We start from the raw sequence: 21,813 nt of genomic DNA on the forward strand, positions 1-21,813 counted from the left end.
AGAACTACCAGGTTTAATAAACTAGGATTTATACTGGCTAATTTTGTTCGCTCATAAATCTTGTTGGAAGAGATCTGAGAAACGTGTAGTATATTTTTATTCTTTTTGAATACATCTATTCTTAAATGTGTGCTTCGGTGTTTTAACATTGGCTTTTGTTCAAATGATTTTGTTCTGTGGTAACAGTTCAGATTGCTGAAATGATTACTAATGATTATACACCAAGTTGATTAATCTTCTGTGTTATGAGATTGTACGTGCATATCCACCTTTACATGGAGAGCTGTAAGTATCTATATCACTGTAAAGAATTCTTTTTTGGCACGGCAGTAGTCACACAGTGCAAGTATGTTCTGTACACAAACAGGTTTTTTTTATTATTCCCTTCTAATATTCTTGCCTTTCAAGCAGTATTTTGCCTTCAAACTTTTAAGCCCACATAAAACTTTGTCAACCCACATAATTTTTTGTCTTCTTTTGCCATTCTTTCTAATATTTTCTGCTTTATTTCTTGTTTTATTCCAGTTCCAGTTCCACAAAGTCAAGATTATCTCATGTAATAACTCTTCTCATGCTTTCTCCTAATCCCATTTTCCCCCTAAATTTCCATACCCCTCTCTTCCAAAAGTGTGCCTTTGAGAAGGACGATAGTCTGTGTTTCTCTGCTTGTCTTTAACCTATTATTACAGTTTATTTAAATTTTGAATTTTGAAGCTGTATTTTATCAGGGTGTTTTGCCTGTGATGGTGATGCCTGCTAAATGTCTGCCTAGGGAGGTACCATGCTGCTGATACAGACAGTGTACAAGGAAGGCTGTATCTTCCAGGATAGAAGAAGGTCTGAAAGGCCTAGTTCTATGGTTCTGTCTCAGTTTCCTGCTGGACAGATTTCTGCAATTCATCTTCGATCATTACATGTGAGGTTTTGCAGCATACTGGCTAGCTATAGCTAACATCATCATCATCTACAGAAGGGAACCATCAGCCCATCAATACAAATTGTCTTCATTTCTATATCTTGTTTCAGGCCTGTCAGCTGTCTTTTCACTGTACTTTTCTACTAGATCTAACTCCATAGGTCTGCAGTTTAGGACATTGCTAAAATTGCAGAAAGTTCTCGAAAGTGAAATTCTGAGCCATTTTCTATTCTGGCCCTTCTGACAGATGCCTTCCCCACCAATCTTAAAGTAGGAAAGTTCTGGTCTATTTTCTGGTTTAGTTTCCTCTACCTGAAGTTCAGTGTAGTCTCTGACATACTATACTGAACTGCCTCTCAGTGAAGTGTCCCTCTGTATTAACCATTATCACTATCCATGAAACAAACACCGGAGAGGTGAGCTGGTGGTATCAGTTACTATTCAGTTACTCCCCACAGATGCCAGGTATTTCTACATCTATCCTTTTTTTTTTTTTTTTTTTTTAAGTCCATTAATGTCACTTGTCTCATATAGCTGATCTCCAGTGTCCCCTAGGTCTGGAGCTTGTGGGTCCCCTTCCCCTTTTCCTGGAATGTGTTGAAAGGACCAGTTCCCTCAAAGAAATTGATGATCACTGTAACGGATGCTTCCTGGGGAACAATCTCTAGGGCTGCTGTTTTTCAAGGATATACACTCTACCAACATTTCAAAGACCAAACCAGGCATTCTTGTGGCATATTCGGGGGCACCAGGGTCATGGTGTCCTTCATTAATGAACGGGACAATTAGAACTCTTCTCCTCTATGCTAGGACTCAGTCATGTCATATACTGATTATTGAGGAAAGCAATGCCTGTCAATTGTATTTTTCTAGCATTTGAGAAAATCAGAGAAAATGTCATTGGAAAACACATAGCAGTTTATTGCAAGTTGGAAAATTACAAATTTTATCCTCATCTTTTTCTGAGACACAAGCATATTTGATGTTGCCTCCTGAAAATGAACACCAACTTTGATCTGGTGGTTTAACTCATACGCTGTATGAAAATACATACTGAAAGACAGGATCAACAAACTCTTAAATAGAAATGTTTGATACTCAGAAAACGAAGGCACCTATTACAGCAAATTAATAAAAGTGCTTCAGTATAGTCAGGTATTCAGTGCTAGAAGTGAGATACCACTTGGGGTAGAACAATATGTATCTTGCAAAGTATGAATATTAGAAACAAAAATAACACCCTCAAACAAAACCCAAAGCCAAACCAGACATCTGACAGTAAAATTTACCTCTCTGTGAGATTACTGACAGATTTAGATCATAGTTCTACCTTCTTTAGTAAGTGCTAGCAATCTATTACAACAAATGAGGCATGGAAAAGGTCTATAGGCTACACATACTTTGATTTTTAATGGGAGAGAGCAGCAGTTTTTTATATATATAATTTAAGTTCATTAAATATATCTCATACTTACAGAGAAACTCGGTTTCATCACTGAGACTTTGTAAGTAGGCAATTGTCTGGGCTGGATGCAGCTAGCAGAGGCAGGTATCACTGGCAATATTCAGCTGTCCCGTACTTCTGTATGTAGAACAGAGTGTCTTTCAGCTTTCCATTTTCCAGGGTTTGAATAGAAGTAGTCTGTTCAAATATCCAAGTAGATTTTTTTTCTGAACATAGAGAAGACACAGAGACTGAATAACTTGAAAAAGCACAGACCATAAAAGGCACCATAAAAAGATGGATTAAGTAAGCATCTATTATCTAGAAGTGTTTGCTGTGTAGGGCTAGGATATTCTAAGGAGTTTTCTCATCAAGTTTGCTAGATCATGAGCATGATGATGTAAAAGGAATGCCCTGTTTTCACTGAAAGCCCTAGAAATGATGATGTATCAGAAATTTCACTATTCAGTTGAAGTAGATGGTGTTAAAATGTAGACCGTATTGACGCTGATTTTATATTCTTTTTTAACCAGTTAATGATCTGTGTATTAAGGTAAAATAAAATCTTAAATACCTGCAGCAAATAACTCCTTATTTATGAGAAATCATTTTCCCTCTATCTTGCACTTTCCTTACCTTGATGCTCTCCTTCCTTACTGTCTTCTAAATGGTGTGAAATGGGCATTCTTGGATGGGGAAGGATTAAAGTATACGTGAAGTGAGGGTCAGATCACATAATTCCATCTCTAAATTATGACTTGACAATATTCCTTTTTCTCTATGTCTTCCTGAGGAAACAGTATCAATCAAAGAGATACAAAAGGACATTCTGTGTAGTGTTTTCATGCTTGTATGTAGTTAAGGGAGATATATTTGACTGTGGTCCTTAATTATGTTAGTCTGCATATTTTCCATTTTGATTCATATAAAAGAATAAAGACAGAGAAGGAATAGAAGTCTTTAATTCTGCAGTTCAGTTGGATGCATATTCCTTTCTTGGGCTGGGCTTCTTTTCTTCTACTCAGTAAACCCTGAAGGATGCGCCTTAAGGATGTGTGGCCTGCAGTTTTCCTTTGTATAGAGTATATTATGCTGACATTTTTTCCATAGTTTAAGAAGCCAGAGGAGCTGCTAGTGTAATTGCTGAGACAGAACAGCACTGGAAGTGTCACACAAAAAGGAGAGAACTCTGTTAAATGCTTCCTCTGTACTTCTGCATGTTGTTATTTTTTGTGATGATTTTATGTGAAGCTATGAAACAGATCTCACATTCGTAGATGCAGCAACATTTAAGATAAGTAGGGTTAGCCCCATGTCTTTCATTCTTTTTCCACTCTATCATGATGTTGGCTGTCATTTGTATGATAAAGAGTAGTTCAAAATCCCTTGGCTGGTACATGAAATCTTGTGCCCTTTTTTTGAGACACGCTCAGAGAAGTACTGGTTTAGCTTAAATTTGAAAACAGTTTGCTGAAAGGTCAGTCAAAATAGAAGTTCCTAGAACTCAGATTTTTGAAGTGTATGATGCTTCCAAGAGCAGCTTGTGGACAAGCAGAAAACTGGTGTGACAATAGTAATGAGCTGCTGGGATATGATAGATACCTCACCTTCTCCAGTATTTGGATGTGTTTTGCACAGCCTTCTGTGAAGAGTACCAGTAAGTGCCCCGACAATTCCTAAAATGTCAAATGTAAAGAATACTTCTCTTGTATAAGAAGTGATTTTTTATATGCCACAATAAATATTTATTTTGTTCAGCAACATAGTTCCACAGTCCAGAAGTATAATTTTCTATTATTTCAAATCTTGATTTTATATCTACTTATAATGTGCAGCATGTTTATATAATAATGCTTATTTTATGACTTTATTTTATCCCCCCTCTTGTAAACAGAAGAGGTTTTATGTTTTTCCCATCTCATGGTAGTAATTGTGAAATCTATTTAATGCCTGATCTTGAAGGCAGCATATGCAAACTGGATTCTTAGAGAATTTTGAATATTTGCATTTTTAGGAGACATTAGCCAGTTTTTGCGGTGAGAGTAGTAGGTACTTGAATAATCCTGAAGACTTGCAGACTGAAAAAATGAAGAGGGTGGTGGACATAACCTTTCTGTTTCAATAATTCCAACTATGATAAGTTTGGAAATTCTTGGGAGTATTTATAATGTCCCCTTCTTTGGGCATTTCCTCTCAGTTCTCAGAAATCTTGCAGTTTGCTGCTGTGGGAATCATTCTCTCCAAACTGAAGCACTTCCCATCTGTCATTTCCATCATGTTTTCATCTAATTCACTTTGCACCTGACCTCTCATCCTTAAACACAGTTCATCTAGATGTGTCTTTTAGGGTCTGCCACTCTTCTGGCAAGAGCAAAATCAGACTTTCAGAACTTCTTTATTCTCTGGTAGTTCCTGATTATGTAAAAGGGAAAAAAAATATTTATTGGAATCTTGATGTCAATTTGAGTCATTTATTCCTGAATTCGTAATACCTCCTGCATGTATAGAGAGAACTAAGAGTGAAAAGATCAAGAATCAGCTCTTCCTGTCCTGGAAAGGTTTTTTTGTTTGTTTGTTTTCATTAAATCCTGAAAAAATTTGATTTATCCTCGCTCTGTGTTTTGGGTTTGTATGTGTTGACTTTGTAACCAGCATTGCTTAGTATTTACCTCCCAAAATAAAAGTTACATTGCTGAGATCCGAAAAGGCATAGCTATTTTTTGAAAAAATGTAAATTCTTACCAGAGTCTTCTAACTTCATTTGAATCTGCCTGCTATTGCAAGCTAGTTAAAGGATGATTTTGCAGTCTCTTTGCCCTCTTAATTCAGCCAGGATACTTTCAGAGTCTCAACCAAAAATCTTCTTCGGAAATTGCGTTTGCTTCCTTGGATTTGTCAAGTTCCACTTGAAAGTAGCTCTTTACTGTGATTTTTGCTGTCTGCTTTTTGCTTATTTAACAAGTTTCCTTAAAATCTTCATTACTTGTTATGAATTTATATCATCAGCTCATGTCAAATCTGAGCAACTAAGTAACATAGTATGATTTTTCTCATCAATTGTTTTTCTGTCAGCTATTGTTGAAAAGTTATTTTTCTAGTCCATTTTGCTATCTTTGCTGTTTATATTGCTCATATTTTAGGAGTTCATTTCCTTTTATTTTTCTTGATAGATGGAGCAATTTTGTGAGAACTCATACAGGCTGTCAAATGAATTAGATCACAAAAACAGAAGGGCTAATTAATATTTTTTTTCTAATCAATTTTCTTTTCCTTCATATTTCCTGAGGTTCCTTATCTCTGTATCCTTAGGACCTCGAAGTTTGTGGGGTTTTTAATAGTCTTCATTACTATGTATGCTTTCTGAGAAAAGTACTTTCATTATTAGATGACTTTGTATAGCTTCTTACATTATTTATAAAAACAGTGAAGCACGTATGCAGCAAAATGTTTTAAGCTTCATTTCAGCTTCTGATGTGCCTCGAATTACACAGTTTACATACTGTCTCTATACTGCTGAGTGGAACCCAGAGTACGAGTATAGGCTTATTTTATTACAGCTATTATAATTTTTCTTTATGTTTTCATTGTTTTAACTTTTCTGGTTTAACAATGTTTTGCTGATTCCTGAGCTTTCTCTTAGAAAAGTTTTGCTGCTTTGTTAGCCACTTGGACCTCAAACTGGCAAAGAGATACAGTTCAACCATGCAGTAATAAGTTATAATTTGAGGAAGTGGAAATATGTAACAGATGTTGGAATTCTTCAGACAGATTTTCCACCTTGCACTGCCAAACACTCAGATGCCACAGATAGTGAGGACGGTGTAGGAAACCAGTTAAGATTACCAGATCTTGTCATTTGACTTGGGCATAATTTAGCAGTGGTGAAAAGGTGCAATATAAAAGAATATGCTGTTAAATATAGGTGCCCTTTCTACAGGAGCAGAAAACTATTACTAGTGTTTTAATAAGGTTGCCTTTTTCCTCAGGATAATATTTTGAATAGGATGTAGAAATGGGCATATTTTGATAACATTACAAAATCATGATGCTGTAACTGTGTATTTTTGTTATGTCATCTCCCTCTCACATAGAGATATTGTTTCCCACGACCTGTGTAGTTTCTTCCTACTGTTAGATTCCTTCATGAGAGACAGAAATAGAACTTTGTGGGTTAAGAAGATTTCTTTTTAAAATAGGTGAAAAAATTTGAATTGGTGAATTCTTAAAAAGCCCAATCCAGTGGTTTATTATTCATGCTGCTGAATGAAATACTGAAACATTTGCTAAATGTTTCTGAAGATATTTTTTTCCCCAAATCTCGAGGGACAGGGATTGTTCTATGTCCATATGGAATGAAAATACAAAAAAAATTATACTGGAGATGAGAGAGAAAGTCGTCTTATGCCCGTATTTTTTCTGCCAAGCTACTAACTGCAATGCAGTTTCATTAGATTAAAAAACTCAGTAGTTACAAGAAGATCTGGTCATTCACTGAGGGTGAATTAAACATATGTATGTCATACGTATGTCTTAATATACTGTGTTTCAGAATGATGCCATTAAAAAGAGGTTCCAAGTGTCATTTCATTAGTGTGTGAAAATTGTTTCCTCAGATGAAAGATCTATGAAAGTGTGAAATATCATTATTTTGTTGCAGTGATACTACAAATAGTGCAAGCTGCTTTTTTTTTTTTTTTTCTGTTTAGTATTAGGATATTCATATTAACTTTGGTTGTTCTGTGATGTTGTTTGCTATTTTGTTTTTGAATGTTTAACTGACTACTCTTACATAAGCTACGAATAAGAGCTAACAAAATGAATTTATCCATACTGAATTTGGTGTATGTTGATTTACTCAATATTGTGAAGGAAACAATCTGCAGAAGCATAAATTGGATGCCTATTAGTTATAGCAAATGAATTGCATCTTCATTTGTGGATTAAATCCTGTACTTGTTTCCTTTTAAATGAAACAGTACATGGCCCAGGAAGAAACTATCTATCTTTTTAAAAAGCATTTCAGTTCATGTAAGACAACCTATTCTCTATTTTTCTTTAGATTTGCAGTTTAGCATTAATAGGAATATGCAAGGAATTATAACTGTACTAAATTAGAATTAGTTATTAATAGCTTTAATACAACTTTTTAGCTGTAAAATAGTTTGTATCCTGCATTATTTCATTCACTCCATGAATTATTATAACATATACTGTATAATCCTTCAGAAGATGCTTACCTGAAAGAAAAAATGTCATGATTCCTCAGAAATAAATTTAATATATAAAAATACCAAAAAAGACTGACTAGTTGCTATTGTGATTAAATCTGTTTACAATGTCTTCTGTGACTCACATTCCAGGAAAAAAAGAAAGATTTTTTTGATTTCTTTTTTACAGGAATCAAGAAAAACCACAGGACCTCTGTATTTATATTTGAATCTACATCAAACGATTTTCATTTGGAACCATTGCCTAGAGAACTTCTTGCAGGGAGGAAAACATTATAACCTATTTTTGAATGCCTTTTGTTTTAAGCTGATTTTCAGAAGAGTCTTCTTGACCCTCTCTTGCCACTTTCCAGAAAGTAGGATAGAAATACTAGTGTTTCTCTCCACTTTGTAATACCACTTTTCTAAAAAGTTTGAGGTTGTTTTTTTATTGGAAAACACTTCTCTTGTCTCATTGGGACATCATGTCCCACTACAATTTGCTCTTCAGAATTTTTACACATCAGATTTTTGCACTCTTAACCATATTCTCCTTGTCTAAGAAATAAAAGGAAGCAAATTATAGCTTTGTCAGAAAGAGACGTATATAAGTGTTCTGGGCTATGGAAGTTGGTTCAGGCAAAGTGATGCATTAAAGAGCTATACTATTTGTTGTACCTAAGCTAAAGTTTTTTCGATCTGGCTGAGTATCTGCATAGTGTTCTGCTGTCCACTGTGCCTTATAGATGACATGCACAATGTGAATGCGCAGCCTAGCAAACTTACACTGGCTGAAAACTTTCTTGTTGCACTAAAGTGGAGTTTTCACTGAGATTTATTTTGGCCTCATGCTGATTCATCCACTGTATTTCCAGTTCAGGAGTTTTTTATTATTATTATTGGGGGTTTTTTTAAGATTATCTGTGACCATAACTTTTCATCAATTACTATTTTTGCACTTTAGTCCAGAGAGTCAGTAAGGTATATTTGTTTAATAACAGCTTAATAATTGGATTCAAAGCCCCAACATGTTTAGAATTTTATTACCTGTTTTCTGGTTCTTGGATTGTTGATTAATAAAGGAAACTTTCATTTCAACTTCCATTTGAAAACTTCATGGACAGTGTCTTACACTCCACACAGTTTAGGTGCTTTTTTCCAAACGTATGACATCATAAGTAGTTCTCCATCATAACTTTCACAGGAAAACTGGAATAAACTTGATTATTTTACATAGGACTGTTAGGTCTGATGAACTCATTAGCCTACTTATAGGAGGTTGATCACTCTTTCTTGAAAGCTTTTGTTAGGTTTACGTGTTGAAGCATGGGCAATATCCTCTTGACAGGTACAGTTACCAGGAGACCTCCAACTTTGATGTCCAGATAAGCCTAAGAGAAAGTGGCCTCTGCAATGCTTAGGAATCAAAATTCAGCGCATAGATAACTCAAGAGTCGTGCCTTAAGTCTCAATGCTCTTCTTTTATTCCTTGAATACTTTCTAACAAAGAGAGGAACATGTTCATAATTCTTACCTGTGGAAACTAGAAATGTTGAATGAGATTCATTCAACTTGCATCCTTTCAATAGCTATTATTCCTGTGGAGAAGGGGAGGGGTTATGAGATAAGTTTGTTTAGCTGTAGACATTTATCTCAGCGTGTATGATCTTTAATTCAACAATGGTCTGTATTGTTAAGAGACCTTTCCTACAGATGAACAAAAATCTACAAGCCATGTAAATGAACCTAAAACATCCTGTTATTTCCTGCTAGCTAAAAATACAAAAGCACTTGAAAGCTCTCAAATGTGTAAATGCTGAAGTGAAGCTCAGCTTTTATATGTTTTTAACCTTCAACTCCCTTTAATAACTTAATCCGAAAGACCAACTGAGGAAGCACTGACTGTATATAAAGTTCATCATGGCTGTTTAGTACCAGAGTCCAAAGTCTTTCTACATATGTCCAGAAAATTAATGTACCCGATGCTTTTATGTAATAAATTCTAATTAGAAGTTATATGGATTATTTTTCAATCTGAAGTACAAAGCTATTGCCCTAATTTAAAGACTAGTTCCAGAAGGCTTACAATAGCTTGCTGTGCAGAGACATTTAAACTAACAGCTTGGAATTCTATTCACACATTCATTAATCATTTCCTTTGCATTACTGCTTTTTTTCAAAGTCTGTCAGAATGCTGTCGTTATACAGAAGTATCTAAAATTTCCTTTATCACTGTGAGAAGAGGGAACGCACAGAAACCTTTACCGTCCGTAACTTCCCACAATTTCTGCTCAAGTGTTATGCATAACCTAGATACACAAGTATGCCTCTGAAAGATCTGTGCTTCTGTAAGAAGGAATTTAGATGACAAGGTGGTGCATTCTTTTCTATGAAATGGATTTATAATACCACTGAGCTCACTTGACATCATTTTAATAAGCACAGCTTTCAAAGAGATTCCATGGCTCCACATGAGGGCTGATACTGCTCTGGGGCACAGTACCTTGGAAAAAATAAAAGTTCTTGATAAGTAATTAAGTTGCTTATTAATTACAAGCAGAATGGAAGCTTTCATCCTTTTTATTGTATCTATGATAACTATGCAGTATGGGCTTTCTGGATTCAAGACCTGTTTTGGGGAGAAGCAGTTCACGTAATATTCTGCTTTGTCTATTTCCAGTTACTTATTTTTTTTCATATAATTTATGTAACTTAATCTCTTAAGGTACATTTCTCTCTGAAAAAGAAAACTATTTGGCCAAATATAAATTCTGAAGCCAAATAAACAGTTCTTCAGGGTTTTTCTCTAGGACTGGTACAAGAGAATTTGCTTTACGGGGTTGTATGGACAGCTGTTGCAACATTTGTGATGATATATGAACTTTTGGAAGTTCAGATATGAAGGTAACCATTTATGGAAGGATTATTCCACATGAATAAACATTTACATTGTAATAGGAAAGGACGTGCCAAGCTATTCACAAGAGGCTTCCAATCTTGAAATGATAAATTTTACGTTTTCATGAGAAATGGGGATAATGTAAAAGAAGTTGCATTGAAATATGCCAGAAGACATTAGCTTTTATTTTGAAAGCATTCTAAACGTGCTCACAGATAGTTACCTCGAAAAATAAGACCTAATGTGTTTTTGTACACAGATACAATTCTTAATACAGTTCTTACTGAATTTCTGTGAATTCCATAAAACTCAATATGTAATACCATATAGCATTTCTAATCTACCAAGGAAATAGGACATCCTAAGCTCAATCAAAGTAATCACACTGCAAATGGCAGTCACAGCAGCCTTAATTTTTCTGGTAATTGTTTACTTCTAGGCAACTTTTTTGTAGTTGAAGTAGCAAGCAAAAGCAGTATATTGTATTTTAAGGATTTCCTTTTCTGCTTCCAGAAGAAGCAAGCTGATTTATGTTATACTGCTGTCTATATTTCCATTTGTTTGGTATGCTGTATCTCCATGGAACTGATACGTCCAGGTGTTGTTAAACTCCTTATTACTGTAACAACCAACTGGTGTAACATTTTCTTGTTTTGTACAAAGAGTTGATCTCTGGATTTAGTTATCTCCTTCACTCTTCTTTGCAGTGAAGGAGATACATTTTCACTTTGGAGGTGTATTAAAGACCAGAACTTTTCAGGTTTCTGTATGATAAAATTTTTGGTCCTTATATCTGTATTTTTTAGCACAGTAGGTCTACCACAGGTTTATGAAAAAAAACCTGCTCATGCAGAAGGCTGGAGTCATGAAATTATTTCATCTGCACAGAGAACAGATATTAGTTGTCTCCATTGGTCATGTATACATGTGCTATATTGTATTAATGGAAATGTCTGCCTGTTTCAGGACTTCCCAGGATGGTCTTGGATGTCGTCTTATACATATATGTAAAATAAAATTTCTAAAACTGGCCTCAAATTTAAAGGTTGAAAATTGTATCCCATGGAGAATGTTGTAAAATACATCTGGTAGCTGGCCCGTTATGACAATTTGAAATATGCATACACAGTCTTCATATGTAACTTAGCGAACCTAATGGTCAGAGTCAAAGTGGAATTAACTGCATGCAAGTCTTACGCTACAAATTCTAATCTTTCTCAACAAGTTGACTGCTGTTCTATTGTAGATGTTTAAAAGTTAGAGGTGATTTTCTCTAATAAGCTCTCCTTAGAATGTCCCTCGCTGATTCTTGACTGCAGCAAATAAAGTTTGTCTTTTAACTGACTTTAGTAAACTTTGATTTGTGGCATATTTCTGATTAAAAAAATTGCATATGTTTGTCTTCTATCATGTCATTCTTTCAAATGAAAGTAAAATAACAGATCTGTAGTCTGTGCAGTCAGTCAAGTGAAGAGTCATGGAGATTGTTTAATAAAATCCATTTATTGTTTCACCTTTGAGTTACTGGGAAAAAATAATTTCTATAAGTGCCCTGATAGTTAAAGCTAATGTCTGAAAATACTGAGTCCACAAGAAAAGTTAGTTACACATCATTAAGTATAACCATGATGTGAATTTCACCACTCCTTCCACAGGTGTTTTCCATTAGAATATGTCTGCTCCATTCAGACCTATTTTAAGTAAATTCACAAGGAAATGCCTCTTTACATGTTTATCCTGGAAGGGCAGATAGGTGTTTTATTTTATAAAAGCAGTCTAGAAGTTTTCTATTCTATTCTTCAAATGAAAAAATATTTTTCAGAACATAGTATTGCAGTTTGGTAATGTATTTCTAGCTGCCATTAGAGACACTTATAATTAAAACATAATAAAATTCATGAAACAGAAATGCCTGTTTCTTAGAAATGCTGGTGAAAGGGCTATTTGCCTGCATAAGTGTTTGTGTAAAAATTTTATGTTTGTTATGTACACTTTTATTTAAATAAAACTCTACTCTTACACTTTCGTTATGGTGAACTTGTAAAATATTATTATGTATTGATACTATAAGGTTATTATATATCGTCTCTTAAATAACATATAAAAATGTGTACTGACTTGCTAGCAATTATCTCATGACAAATACCCAACATCAATAATTTCCAGTAATAATTTTTAGTTTTGGAAAACAGCTTAGCTCTTACAGACAAAACCCACATCTTTCAAATGCTTTACTTGGTTTAGTGAAAAACAGATGAATGGGTTGTGATTAAGAACAGTAACAGATTGTTCATCTACATATAGATTACCTGGTCACTTCAGTGTTCATTTTCCCCCTGAAAAAATTTTTCTGATTACAAGAAAATTCTAAGAAAGCAGCATTCTCTTTTGCTCTCATTTCCTGGCTTTCAAAGTTCATGGTACCACAGATGGTTGCAAAAATTACATTTGCCTTCTGCCCTCTATTCATATAACTGGGAAGTAGTACAAGCGTATTTTAAATTCTGCAGCTATTTAAATGAAATGTTTAAATTGTGGTGTTGCTTAGACCATCTTTGTGATTTTATAAGTGTTGGTTTTATATAGTGATTTTTTTTTTTTCAACTTCTTTCGGTTGAATACCCTTCAGACTGAGAGGAAGTATTAGATAATCAGGAAGCTAAACATTTCTTATTATTGTAATTTTTTTTCATACATGAAATCCGTTAAAGAAGTGCTGTATATGTCATTTAACTGAATCTATATTTTAAATCATTTTGTAAGCAACTGACAAACTGAAGTGTCTTGGATAAATTCTTTTTGTCTGTTTTATTAACAGACTGTGGTTACAATAATATAATTTCTCCCAATAGCATCAGCGACTTCTTGACATTTTGGAAGCAGAGAAGGAAGTGTTATCAGAAAAGATAGAAGAAGCTTTGATGCAGCAGTCACAAAAACACAAGGTATTGCTTTTACTTACCAAAAAAAAAAGGGTCTTATCTGCACCATGGAGTTCATTGGGAATGATCCACAATTATTGACATGAAGAGCACTTTGACTGTTTGAAATTACTTTTAGCCACTCCTTTATGGTATATTACAGTTTAATTTGTCATAACATTTACAGGAAGTGCTTGACAAGTGTTTGGATGAAGAAAGACAAAGAAGTAAGGAGGCTGTGGCAGCTGCTGCAAAGGTATCTCTTGTTAAGCAGTAGACATGCAATGTGGTTTCTGTGTGTGTCATTACAAATGCCAAGTTCATCAACTCATTCTTATGGCATAACTAAATTTGTCAAACTCTGTGTTCTCATCTGTGTTTAAAAGAAGCTACTTCTATAAATCATGAACATATTTGCTATATCCTATGCCTTAATACAAGTAGTCTATGTAACTTACTTCTATCTAAGATAGCCTCTGAATTAGTTTATAACAGTAAGTCACAATATTGCAGTTCAGTTCTTAGTGTACCTAAACATCTGGTTCCGTGGTCTTTCAGTTAACAACATCAATACGTCTTGATTTGAAGAGCTAGGTAGCAGGGTCAGCTGATGTCATCTTAATAAGACAATTAGCATTGTGTCTTATTTAACTTCTGTTAAGTACGGTCATTTTCAATGAGGCCAGAACTTTTTTATAAATTGTATAAAAATGTGGACATTTTAACACTTTTTCAATTATATTATTTAAGTTGGTTTTGACTGAAAGTGAGTATTCACTTTTTGAAATATGATTTCTTCTATTTCATTAGTAAGTGCGTTGGGGTTAGGGCAGTAATTTTGTAAGTGTTACGCTGTCTTTCATTTCTAATACTGAGATAGAGTCCAGTACAAAAGTTCAGTTGCATGTAAAGATCTGGGAAAACTAGTGATGTATGTTACCTAGCAGAGTTGGTTAGGCTAAATTATCATTTCCTGTATATCTTCATACGGAGTATATGCACACTAGCTGAACACCTCTCTGAATACCATTCAGTCACACAAGAAACGTATGTTACATGGTTGATATCTAGGGGAAAATGTGTTTATAATAAAATATGTTAATTTAATAGGGCATTTTTTTAACTTACATTTTTATTATGTTTTATGAATGCCTAAATAAAAAATCAAGTCCCAGTGAATTACAAGAAATGGCTTTATAAGTGCGGGTATTTGAGGAACCCAATATTTTTTGCCCTTTGTAACTTTACTTGACCAGTTCCATAATCACCGCCAAGGGGCATTGGAATGACCTGTAACCTTATTAAAATTCAGGGGTGTGTGGGTGTGGTTTGTCAGCCCATGTTTGGTTTTTTGAACTTCAACCTGCTATTATTTATTTGTAGATACTACGCAATGATTGGCTTGCTGATAAATATATTTATGTGGCTCAGCATGTGTAGAACTGTCCTTGTTACTTCAAATTCAGTGTGTGTTTCCTGATGATTTCATGTAATGGTTGAATATAAACATTGAAAAAAAAAAAAAAAGATGAACCAGTACCTCTTGCAGAATGCATAGCTAGGGAGCTTTGGGAGGGAAGACACATTTATTTTAAGTATATAATGACTACCTTGCCACAAAAATCTCTCAGACTGTTTTTGGACTTTAAATACTTATAGATAAGAGCAGAAATATCTCATATATGGAAATATCAAGCAGTGTAGGGATGCCCATGATGTACCTACTCTTACATGGTTTCTGCTGCATGTTTTTTGTGTTGACGTTAAGCAAACTAGTTATGATATATTTTGTTTTCAGTAGGTGGGAATTCAACATCCTTGCTTATAACTTTCTTCTTCTTTCTGTAGCTACAAAATCGTTGTCCAGTGGTAATACCTGCTTGGTACCACCTTAAGATAAATTTAAGTTTATAGTTCAGAAGTGAATATTTTCACATCCCATATCTTGTCAGCTCATAGATCTCATTAGAAGAAGTAATATACGAGTTAGGCACCCATGTTGGATATTTTGGTCATTTATTTGTGCTTGATTTGTTTCAAAGGCTGAAAAAGAAGTTGTGCAGGAGGCTGTTCTGAAAGCAGTAGAAGAGGAGAGGAGAAATATGGAGAAGATGCATGCAGAAGAAAGAAAAATATGGGAAGCGGAACGTGATAGACATAAAGAGAAGATTGCCCAGGCTGTTTGGGAAGCCATGCAAGAGCAAAGAAAGCATAATCAAGTTAGTATATTTTACTCTACCATGGACCTGCTTTGTGTATTTTATTTTTAACTTTGAATGTCTTCCAAACGTTGTGGTAGATTTTCTTATGATATCTATCATTCATCAGTGCACCTAGTTGATATTTGCAGTGCATAGCAATCTTGTTAGTTTATCTTCATTTAGACTGTATATGGTGAGAAGCTGGCACATACAGAACAAAATTTCTGCAACCTTTTCAGGTACGTATATTGAAATGAGATGAATCATGCCCTGCAAGTGCCTGTTTTTGTCCACTGACTTCAAAAGGAGCCTGAGATGATTAGCTCAGATAGTGGCAGTTATGTTGTAGACAGTTTATGAGACTTTTTCATACCTATGGAAAAGATGTTACATTTGTTCCTTATTCTGCTGGAATTCCATTATCTCTCTTAGTAAAAAGATATTTTTCTAAGACAAAAGTTAGAATAGGTACAAAATAAAGAGTTATAAAATTTGAAACCTAAACCAGTAATGAACCAGAAATGTTTCTAGAGTTACTTTTTAGAGAGGTGCTTCTATAAGGATAATTGTATGTCACTTAACACAAACCGAGAGGGACATTCCCAACATTGCTTTTAACAGTTGAAGGAATTACAAATTAAACGTGTTCTAGTAGCAGTTAAATTACTCTTACAAAAGTTGAATTTTGTAGTCTCTGATGCTAGAAATATTTGGGGGACAGCCTGTGAATTCATTGGTTTCTTGGTGGGCATACTTGAATGTTATAGTCTGAAGAATTTTAAACAAGATATGTTTCATTCAGGTGTTGGAATTTGTTATTACTTTTTTTTTTTTTTTATCCTGAATAGCAACAACAACAAAAAAAGACCTTTAGAATTTGATAATTCTAAAAATAGGAGTAAGATAGCATATCACAGAAGTTTAAAAATCAACACTTTGGAAACAGACCCCATTTCCCTTTCCAGTGTTAAACAGAATTATTAACCTCATACCTAATCAGCTACACACAAAATTGTTTTTTGATGCTAAGCTATTATTATTCCCTCTGTTGCTTATATTTCTAATGCAAATAGAATGATTTTGCTTTGTATATAGCTTGTTTACTTCTTTTGCATGTAAAAGTATCAAGTGGCACGATGGCAGTTTTCAAAACTGTAATTTTACTATACCAATAAGCCTTCAGGCACCCAAACTTCTCTTTACAACAAAAAGATAGGCAGCTGACTCCAAAGTGAAATTCAAGCTGAGAACAATTGCCCAGGGTTTAGTTAGGTACAAATCATTTAGGCTATTCAGAATGAGAATTGCTACCAGTGGTGTAGAGAATCTATTAATAGAAGGGAGAGAAATAAAGAAGAAGACAGCAATTTTACAGCTTGTGGAACATGAAGAGAATAATAGGAGGATGACTATGGTAATGAAATCTGAGGAGACTTTTGATGAATCCTGAAGATTTTTGGTGAAGGAGTCCGGTAGCTGGATGCATGAGGTTGGCCAGGGTTCTGTATTTATGGATTTGGGGAGCATGTAAAATGTCCCAGGGGTGGGAGCGTGGTGGATTAAGTTGATGTAGTGACTCAGAGTAGGTTTACCTTCCTTGTGGAGTGTACTGCCAGAGGTATTTTTTGTTGGTGGTGTTGCCTATGATGTCACAAGACAGGATAACATTAGAAGTTCAATATTAATGGATGTATTCTTTCAGAGAAAGTCTTAAATATACTGAGATGTCAGTGCTTTTCTGAGGAAGAAATTCAGGTTTTTCAGCTCAAGCTGCTTATTGATCCACTAGTTGATAGTGTTGGAATATCTAGTGGTGTACTTGTGACAGTGAGCAGCACTGAGCATTGAGAATTAATTATTGTAATTAATTCTCCTGTAAATATCTTGCTCTTGCCGTAGTCATGTGGCGTTAGTTAATTCCATCTTGTTTAATACTGAATACCTCTGACAACTTTGATAGTAACAGGAATAATTTATCTTATTCAGTTATGAGATAATTTCTCCTTTGAGTTAGGTTGATTTTTCAAATACCTAATGTACTTTCAGTTCAGGAAAATGCAGATTTTTCTTGAGATTTCCAAAATTCTCTCACATAAATGTATAGCATATTTGAAGTTACACTCTTTAGTCTCTGATTAACAAGTACAAATTCCCTGGGGAGGATGGACTTTCATGTAGAAATTTGTTTCTTGCAGAAATTTTCACTTGTTACCTCTGCCAAGAACTGCCTGCCTCCTTTAGGCCATTGCTATTATAGACATATGACAACTACTAAAATTCTCTGACAACAACAGAAGTCCTGCAGAGCTAATGTGCCAACTGATAGCTTATGTACGGTGTCAGATGTGGCTTTGGTTTAGCAATGAAAAACGCTTGGGACTACAGGCAGTTTGTGTGTGGACATTCATTTTTCTGGGTAGAGCCTTCCACTCAGTTATTTCTTATTTATGTTTTTTTACTGTAAGATTTCTCTTTCAAGAGCTATAACTGCACTATTGACTTTCTTTCAATATTGTTTAGACAACATAATCTGTCAAGTCAGCTCTGTAATGGCCAAAAGTAAAACATACAGTCTAACATTTTTAGACAATGAAATGTAAAATTGTGGCCATGTAACACTTGCCTCATTTAATTCTTTATGCTGTGCTGTATAATTCTTTATGCTTCCTGCTTCAAAATTGTCACCCGATACTATTATTATGTTTAGTACCAAGTAATGAAACAACTGAGTGTAGCTGAATATAAGTGAATATGCAAAATAATCTTTTGGTATCAGACATATAAAAAGAGCTTTAAGAGCAGTACTGTTATTTCAAGAAAGAGAACTTTCTTTCTGACTAATGCATGATTTTGGAACTTAATACTGGAAAAGAGAAGCCTGACTTGTTTTTAACAAAATCTGTCTTCTCTTAGTTTATCTTCCATTTATCAGCAGAGGAAATAATCTGTGTGTGAGAAAGAAAAGATATTTTTGTATTTACTTCTCTTTTTCTTTTTTATTCTTGTATCACACTAGTCATAGAAACCTAGATTAAAAATTAATTTTATTCTGCTGTAGGTTAATTTGAAGAGATTTGCTTTACTGATTTGAACTAAACCAAAGAAATTTAGTATGAAAGAGAAGGAATTTTCTTTCACTAGTACTGTAAGTCTGAAAAATTGAAAGATCAGAAAGGGTCAATGTAGTCTTCTGCAAACAGATGAGGCAGAATGGTTTACAGTCATGGCACCCATAAGTAACTCTAGGAATAATTAATGGAAAAATTTGAAGACATTCAATATTTTATAATCTTCTTTGAGATACCAACCCACTTTATAATCTATGTGGTTTAAATATATTTTGGTCTGTGTCAGAGTTGAATAAGAACAAACCAGAAGAAATTGAGACCCCAAATTTAACAACCAAGCAGGACCTGAAGAGAATTGTGAATCTGGTAGTAGAAGCTAGGTACAGTGTCAGCAGACACTGAGAATCATAACCAAGAACCTACAACCCTGGCCTTAAGAAAAAGAATTTCTGCCAAATGGATGGAAATTAAGGACAGAGAAGATGCACATCAATGTAAAACACTGAAAAGTGAAACTAAATGAAGCATTAGGGAAAAGGACACTATCATGTGCATGGGGCAAGAGTTGAATAAACTGGAGGGGAAAGACATATATTGAAAACTGCAGCACCATTGTGTATCTGTAAAACATTTAAATGCTGAAAATTAGGGAAAATAAAGTTCTGTGTCGTAATGGTATGAATTTGTTGAATTCTGTTAAAGAGTTTTGATTCTTTGTTTTAAAGGAGGAATTTACTATCCACTAATTTTCTTTATAAAATATGTTATTTTTTCACCAGTTTGTAAACACGTGCACTAGAAGAACCTTGTAGAACTTTGTTATATATGAGAAAGCAATCAGAAAAAAAAACTTAAAGTATTATTTAACATTTCTTTGATCAGGCAATTTTAGCATAAGAACAGTAAAGCTTTGAAAATCACAGTTCTGCTGAATCAGGTGGTGATATTTCCCTTCATCTTCTAAATAATCTGTTTAAAAGAAGAAAAGATGAATGTTTACTGTGCAGGGATGATACAGTTACTTTTTTAAACTTTTTTTTAGTTGCAGAGTGGCCAGGAAGGAGAGCCAGAGTGGATGCAAATCTGGAAGATTTATGCATGTTGCTTCTACTTGTTACATATCCATGCCTGACAAAACTTTGTCCTAAAAACTTGTTTGTCCTCAGCCAGATAGATGCAGATAAGGAGGTGCTACTTCCATATAAGATTTCTTTCATTAATTTAATATTGCCAGAGAAACTCTGGGGACTTGAGGACAGTTTAATAAATAACTCATGATTAATATCAAATATATTGTTACCAAATATAGAATAGCAGAGTAAAGATAAACTTACAGTGAAAGTAGGAACTAAGACATACTGAGTTAACATTTTTGGCTTGATGGAACAACCTTGATATACCCGCTTCTCCTTTTTTTAAGAAATTAAAGGATTAAAATAACATCGATATTGCATTTCTTTTAATGAAAGCTTTGCCTGTCCAGTGACTTGGGGTCTTTACTTAGAGACATGGGATTTTTAATTAAATTGAATGTATTATTCTTTGAAGCCTTATAACTCTGAAGGGATAAATGAGATTACATAACCAAGGAAATGGTAGATTCTAGAGCACTGTCTCAAGAGGCTGTAAAGTATTAGACATCCAAAAGACTTTCCTTTTTGTTGAGACTGACAGCATCTTCAGGTTTTATACATGTGTTATCCAGCTGCTTAGTGCTTTTATAAAAGAGATGGGGGTTTTTTGTTTTGTTTATTTTTTAATTCAGAGGAGGATTCTTAGTTTTGGGGAGGATGCACTTGCATTTTAAATCAGGGACATAAACTCTCCTTCTTGAAAGAAATGAGCAGTCTTTTGATTAAAGATAATGTTCATTTTCACAGTAACCTCATGATGGTTTTACAACACATTGGAAAGTCATTAGAGATGAGGAACACATATATTCATCAGGCTAGATGTAGCCTGGCATGTCTCCAGTATTTTCTTTTCTATGTTTCATACATTGTGTGGGATTTTTTACAGTGGCAACTTCCCTTCAGGGAGAGTTTAATATATCTGGTAGTTGTCAGTGTTGAAAGGAATGCTTGGTGAAATTCTTCCCCTAGAAAGTTTTTTTCTAGAACACTTATTTGAGTAAAGAAATGGTTGCCCTCCAGATAAGGAGAAACTATAACAGGTAATATGGCTGAAAGAGAAGCTTTTTCCCCAGAATTCAAAATTGCAGTGAAGCTCCTGGGTTACAGTTATAAACTTCAGTGAAAAAACAGTGGTCAGTGCTCTCCGTTGTCATCTTCTTCCTGCTTATTTTTTTTCTTTGAAAAAAACAAAATCCAAAAATTCTTTGTGGATATAGGATGATGAGATCCAAAAAACTTTGGATAAAATAGAAGGATGATATATTTTATTTATAATTAGTGGGCGATGCAGAGTAGCTATAGCAGTAGCTACCGTAGCTATAATGCTCTCATACAGAGAGCTCTCTGCATGGTAGTGGTTACCATTTCACAAAGCTAAATACTCAGTTACATAAATGAGGTGAAATCAGGGTGGGTAGAGGAGTAGCAAGAGACGCTAAAGAGAATTTATACACCATAATTTTTGTTTTAAAGAAAATTCATTGAAAGTAAAATGAAAGTGGGCAGCTGCAGGGTGAGCCCTGGAAATTTAGATCCGTGTCATGGCTTGAAATTAATAACTTTCCTAAAGCACTCAAAGCAAAAAGTCACCTTTGTCATTTCCTGAAGGCTTAAATTTAAAATACTGTGTATAATGTCATGTAGTTTACCCTAATTCTCAAGGGAAAAAGAGCCTGAGTTCATCACTGCTATCATCCACACAGCAGATACGTTACAGACTCAAATGTTCTGAAGGCTGCGAATAATTAGAAAAAAAAAAAAGCCTTTAATTTATTAAAAGAACTAACATAAACTCTGCTTCCTCTTGGACATGAGCAAAAGCACTAAGGCAAAATGATCTTACCAATGGGAAAGTATTTCAGGAAAACTGAGGCTGCAGTGTTTCATTCAGCCAAGCCACAACTGAGATATACTGAGATATACAAAGAAAAAATATTTTTGCAAGAAAAGTTAACTAAAAGGCTTATGGAAAAAAAATGTGAACTTCCCAATAGTCTTTGCTGAGTAAATCTCTAAGCATTCAA

General features: G+C 34.5%; 1 protein-coding gene across 6 annotated transcripts in view; it reads left to right on the forward strand.

Annotated features, from left to right (window-relative positions):
- CCDC91 (coiled-coil domain containing 91) overlaps positions 1–21,813 on the forward strand; it is a 152,547-nt gene that overhangs the window by 89,532 nt on the left and 41,202 nt on the right. For all 6 annotated transcript variants that reach the window (XM_074825683.1, XM_074825681.1, XM_074825679.1 and 3 more), the window contains 3 exons: positions 13,319–13,411; positions 13,575–13,643; positions 15,430–15,606. In XM_074825683.1, the coding sequence (XP_074681784.1) occupies positions 13,319–13,411; positions 13,575–13,643; positions 15,430–15,606 (339 nt within the window). The remainder of the gene's footprint in view (positions 1–13,318; positions 13,412–13,574; positions 13,644–15,429; positions 15,607–21,813) is intronic.

This window comes from Strix aluco, chromosome 5, assembly GCF_031877795.1.
Source record: "Strix aluco isolate bStrAlu1 chromosome 5, bStrAlu1.hap1, whole genome shotgun sequence".
NCBI lineage: Eukaryota > Metazoa > Chordata > Aves > Strigiformes > Strigidae > Strix > Strix aluco.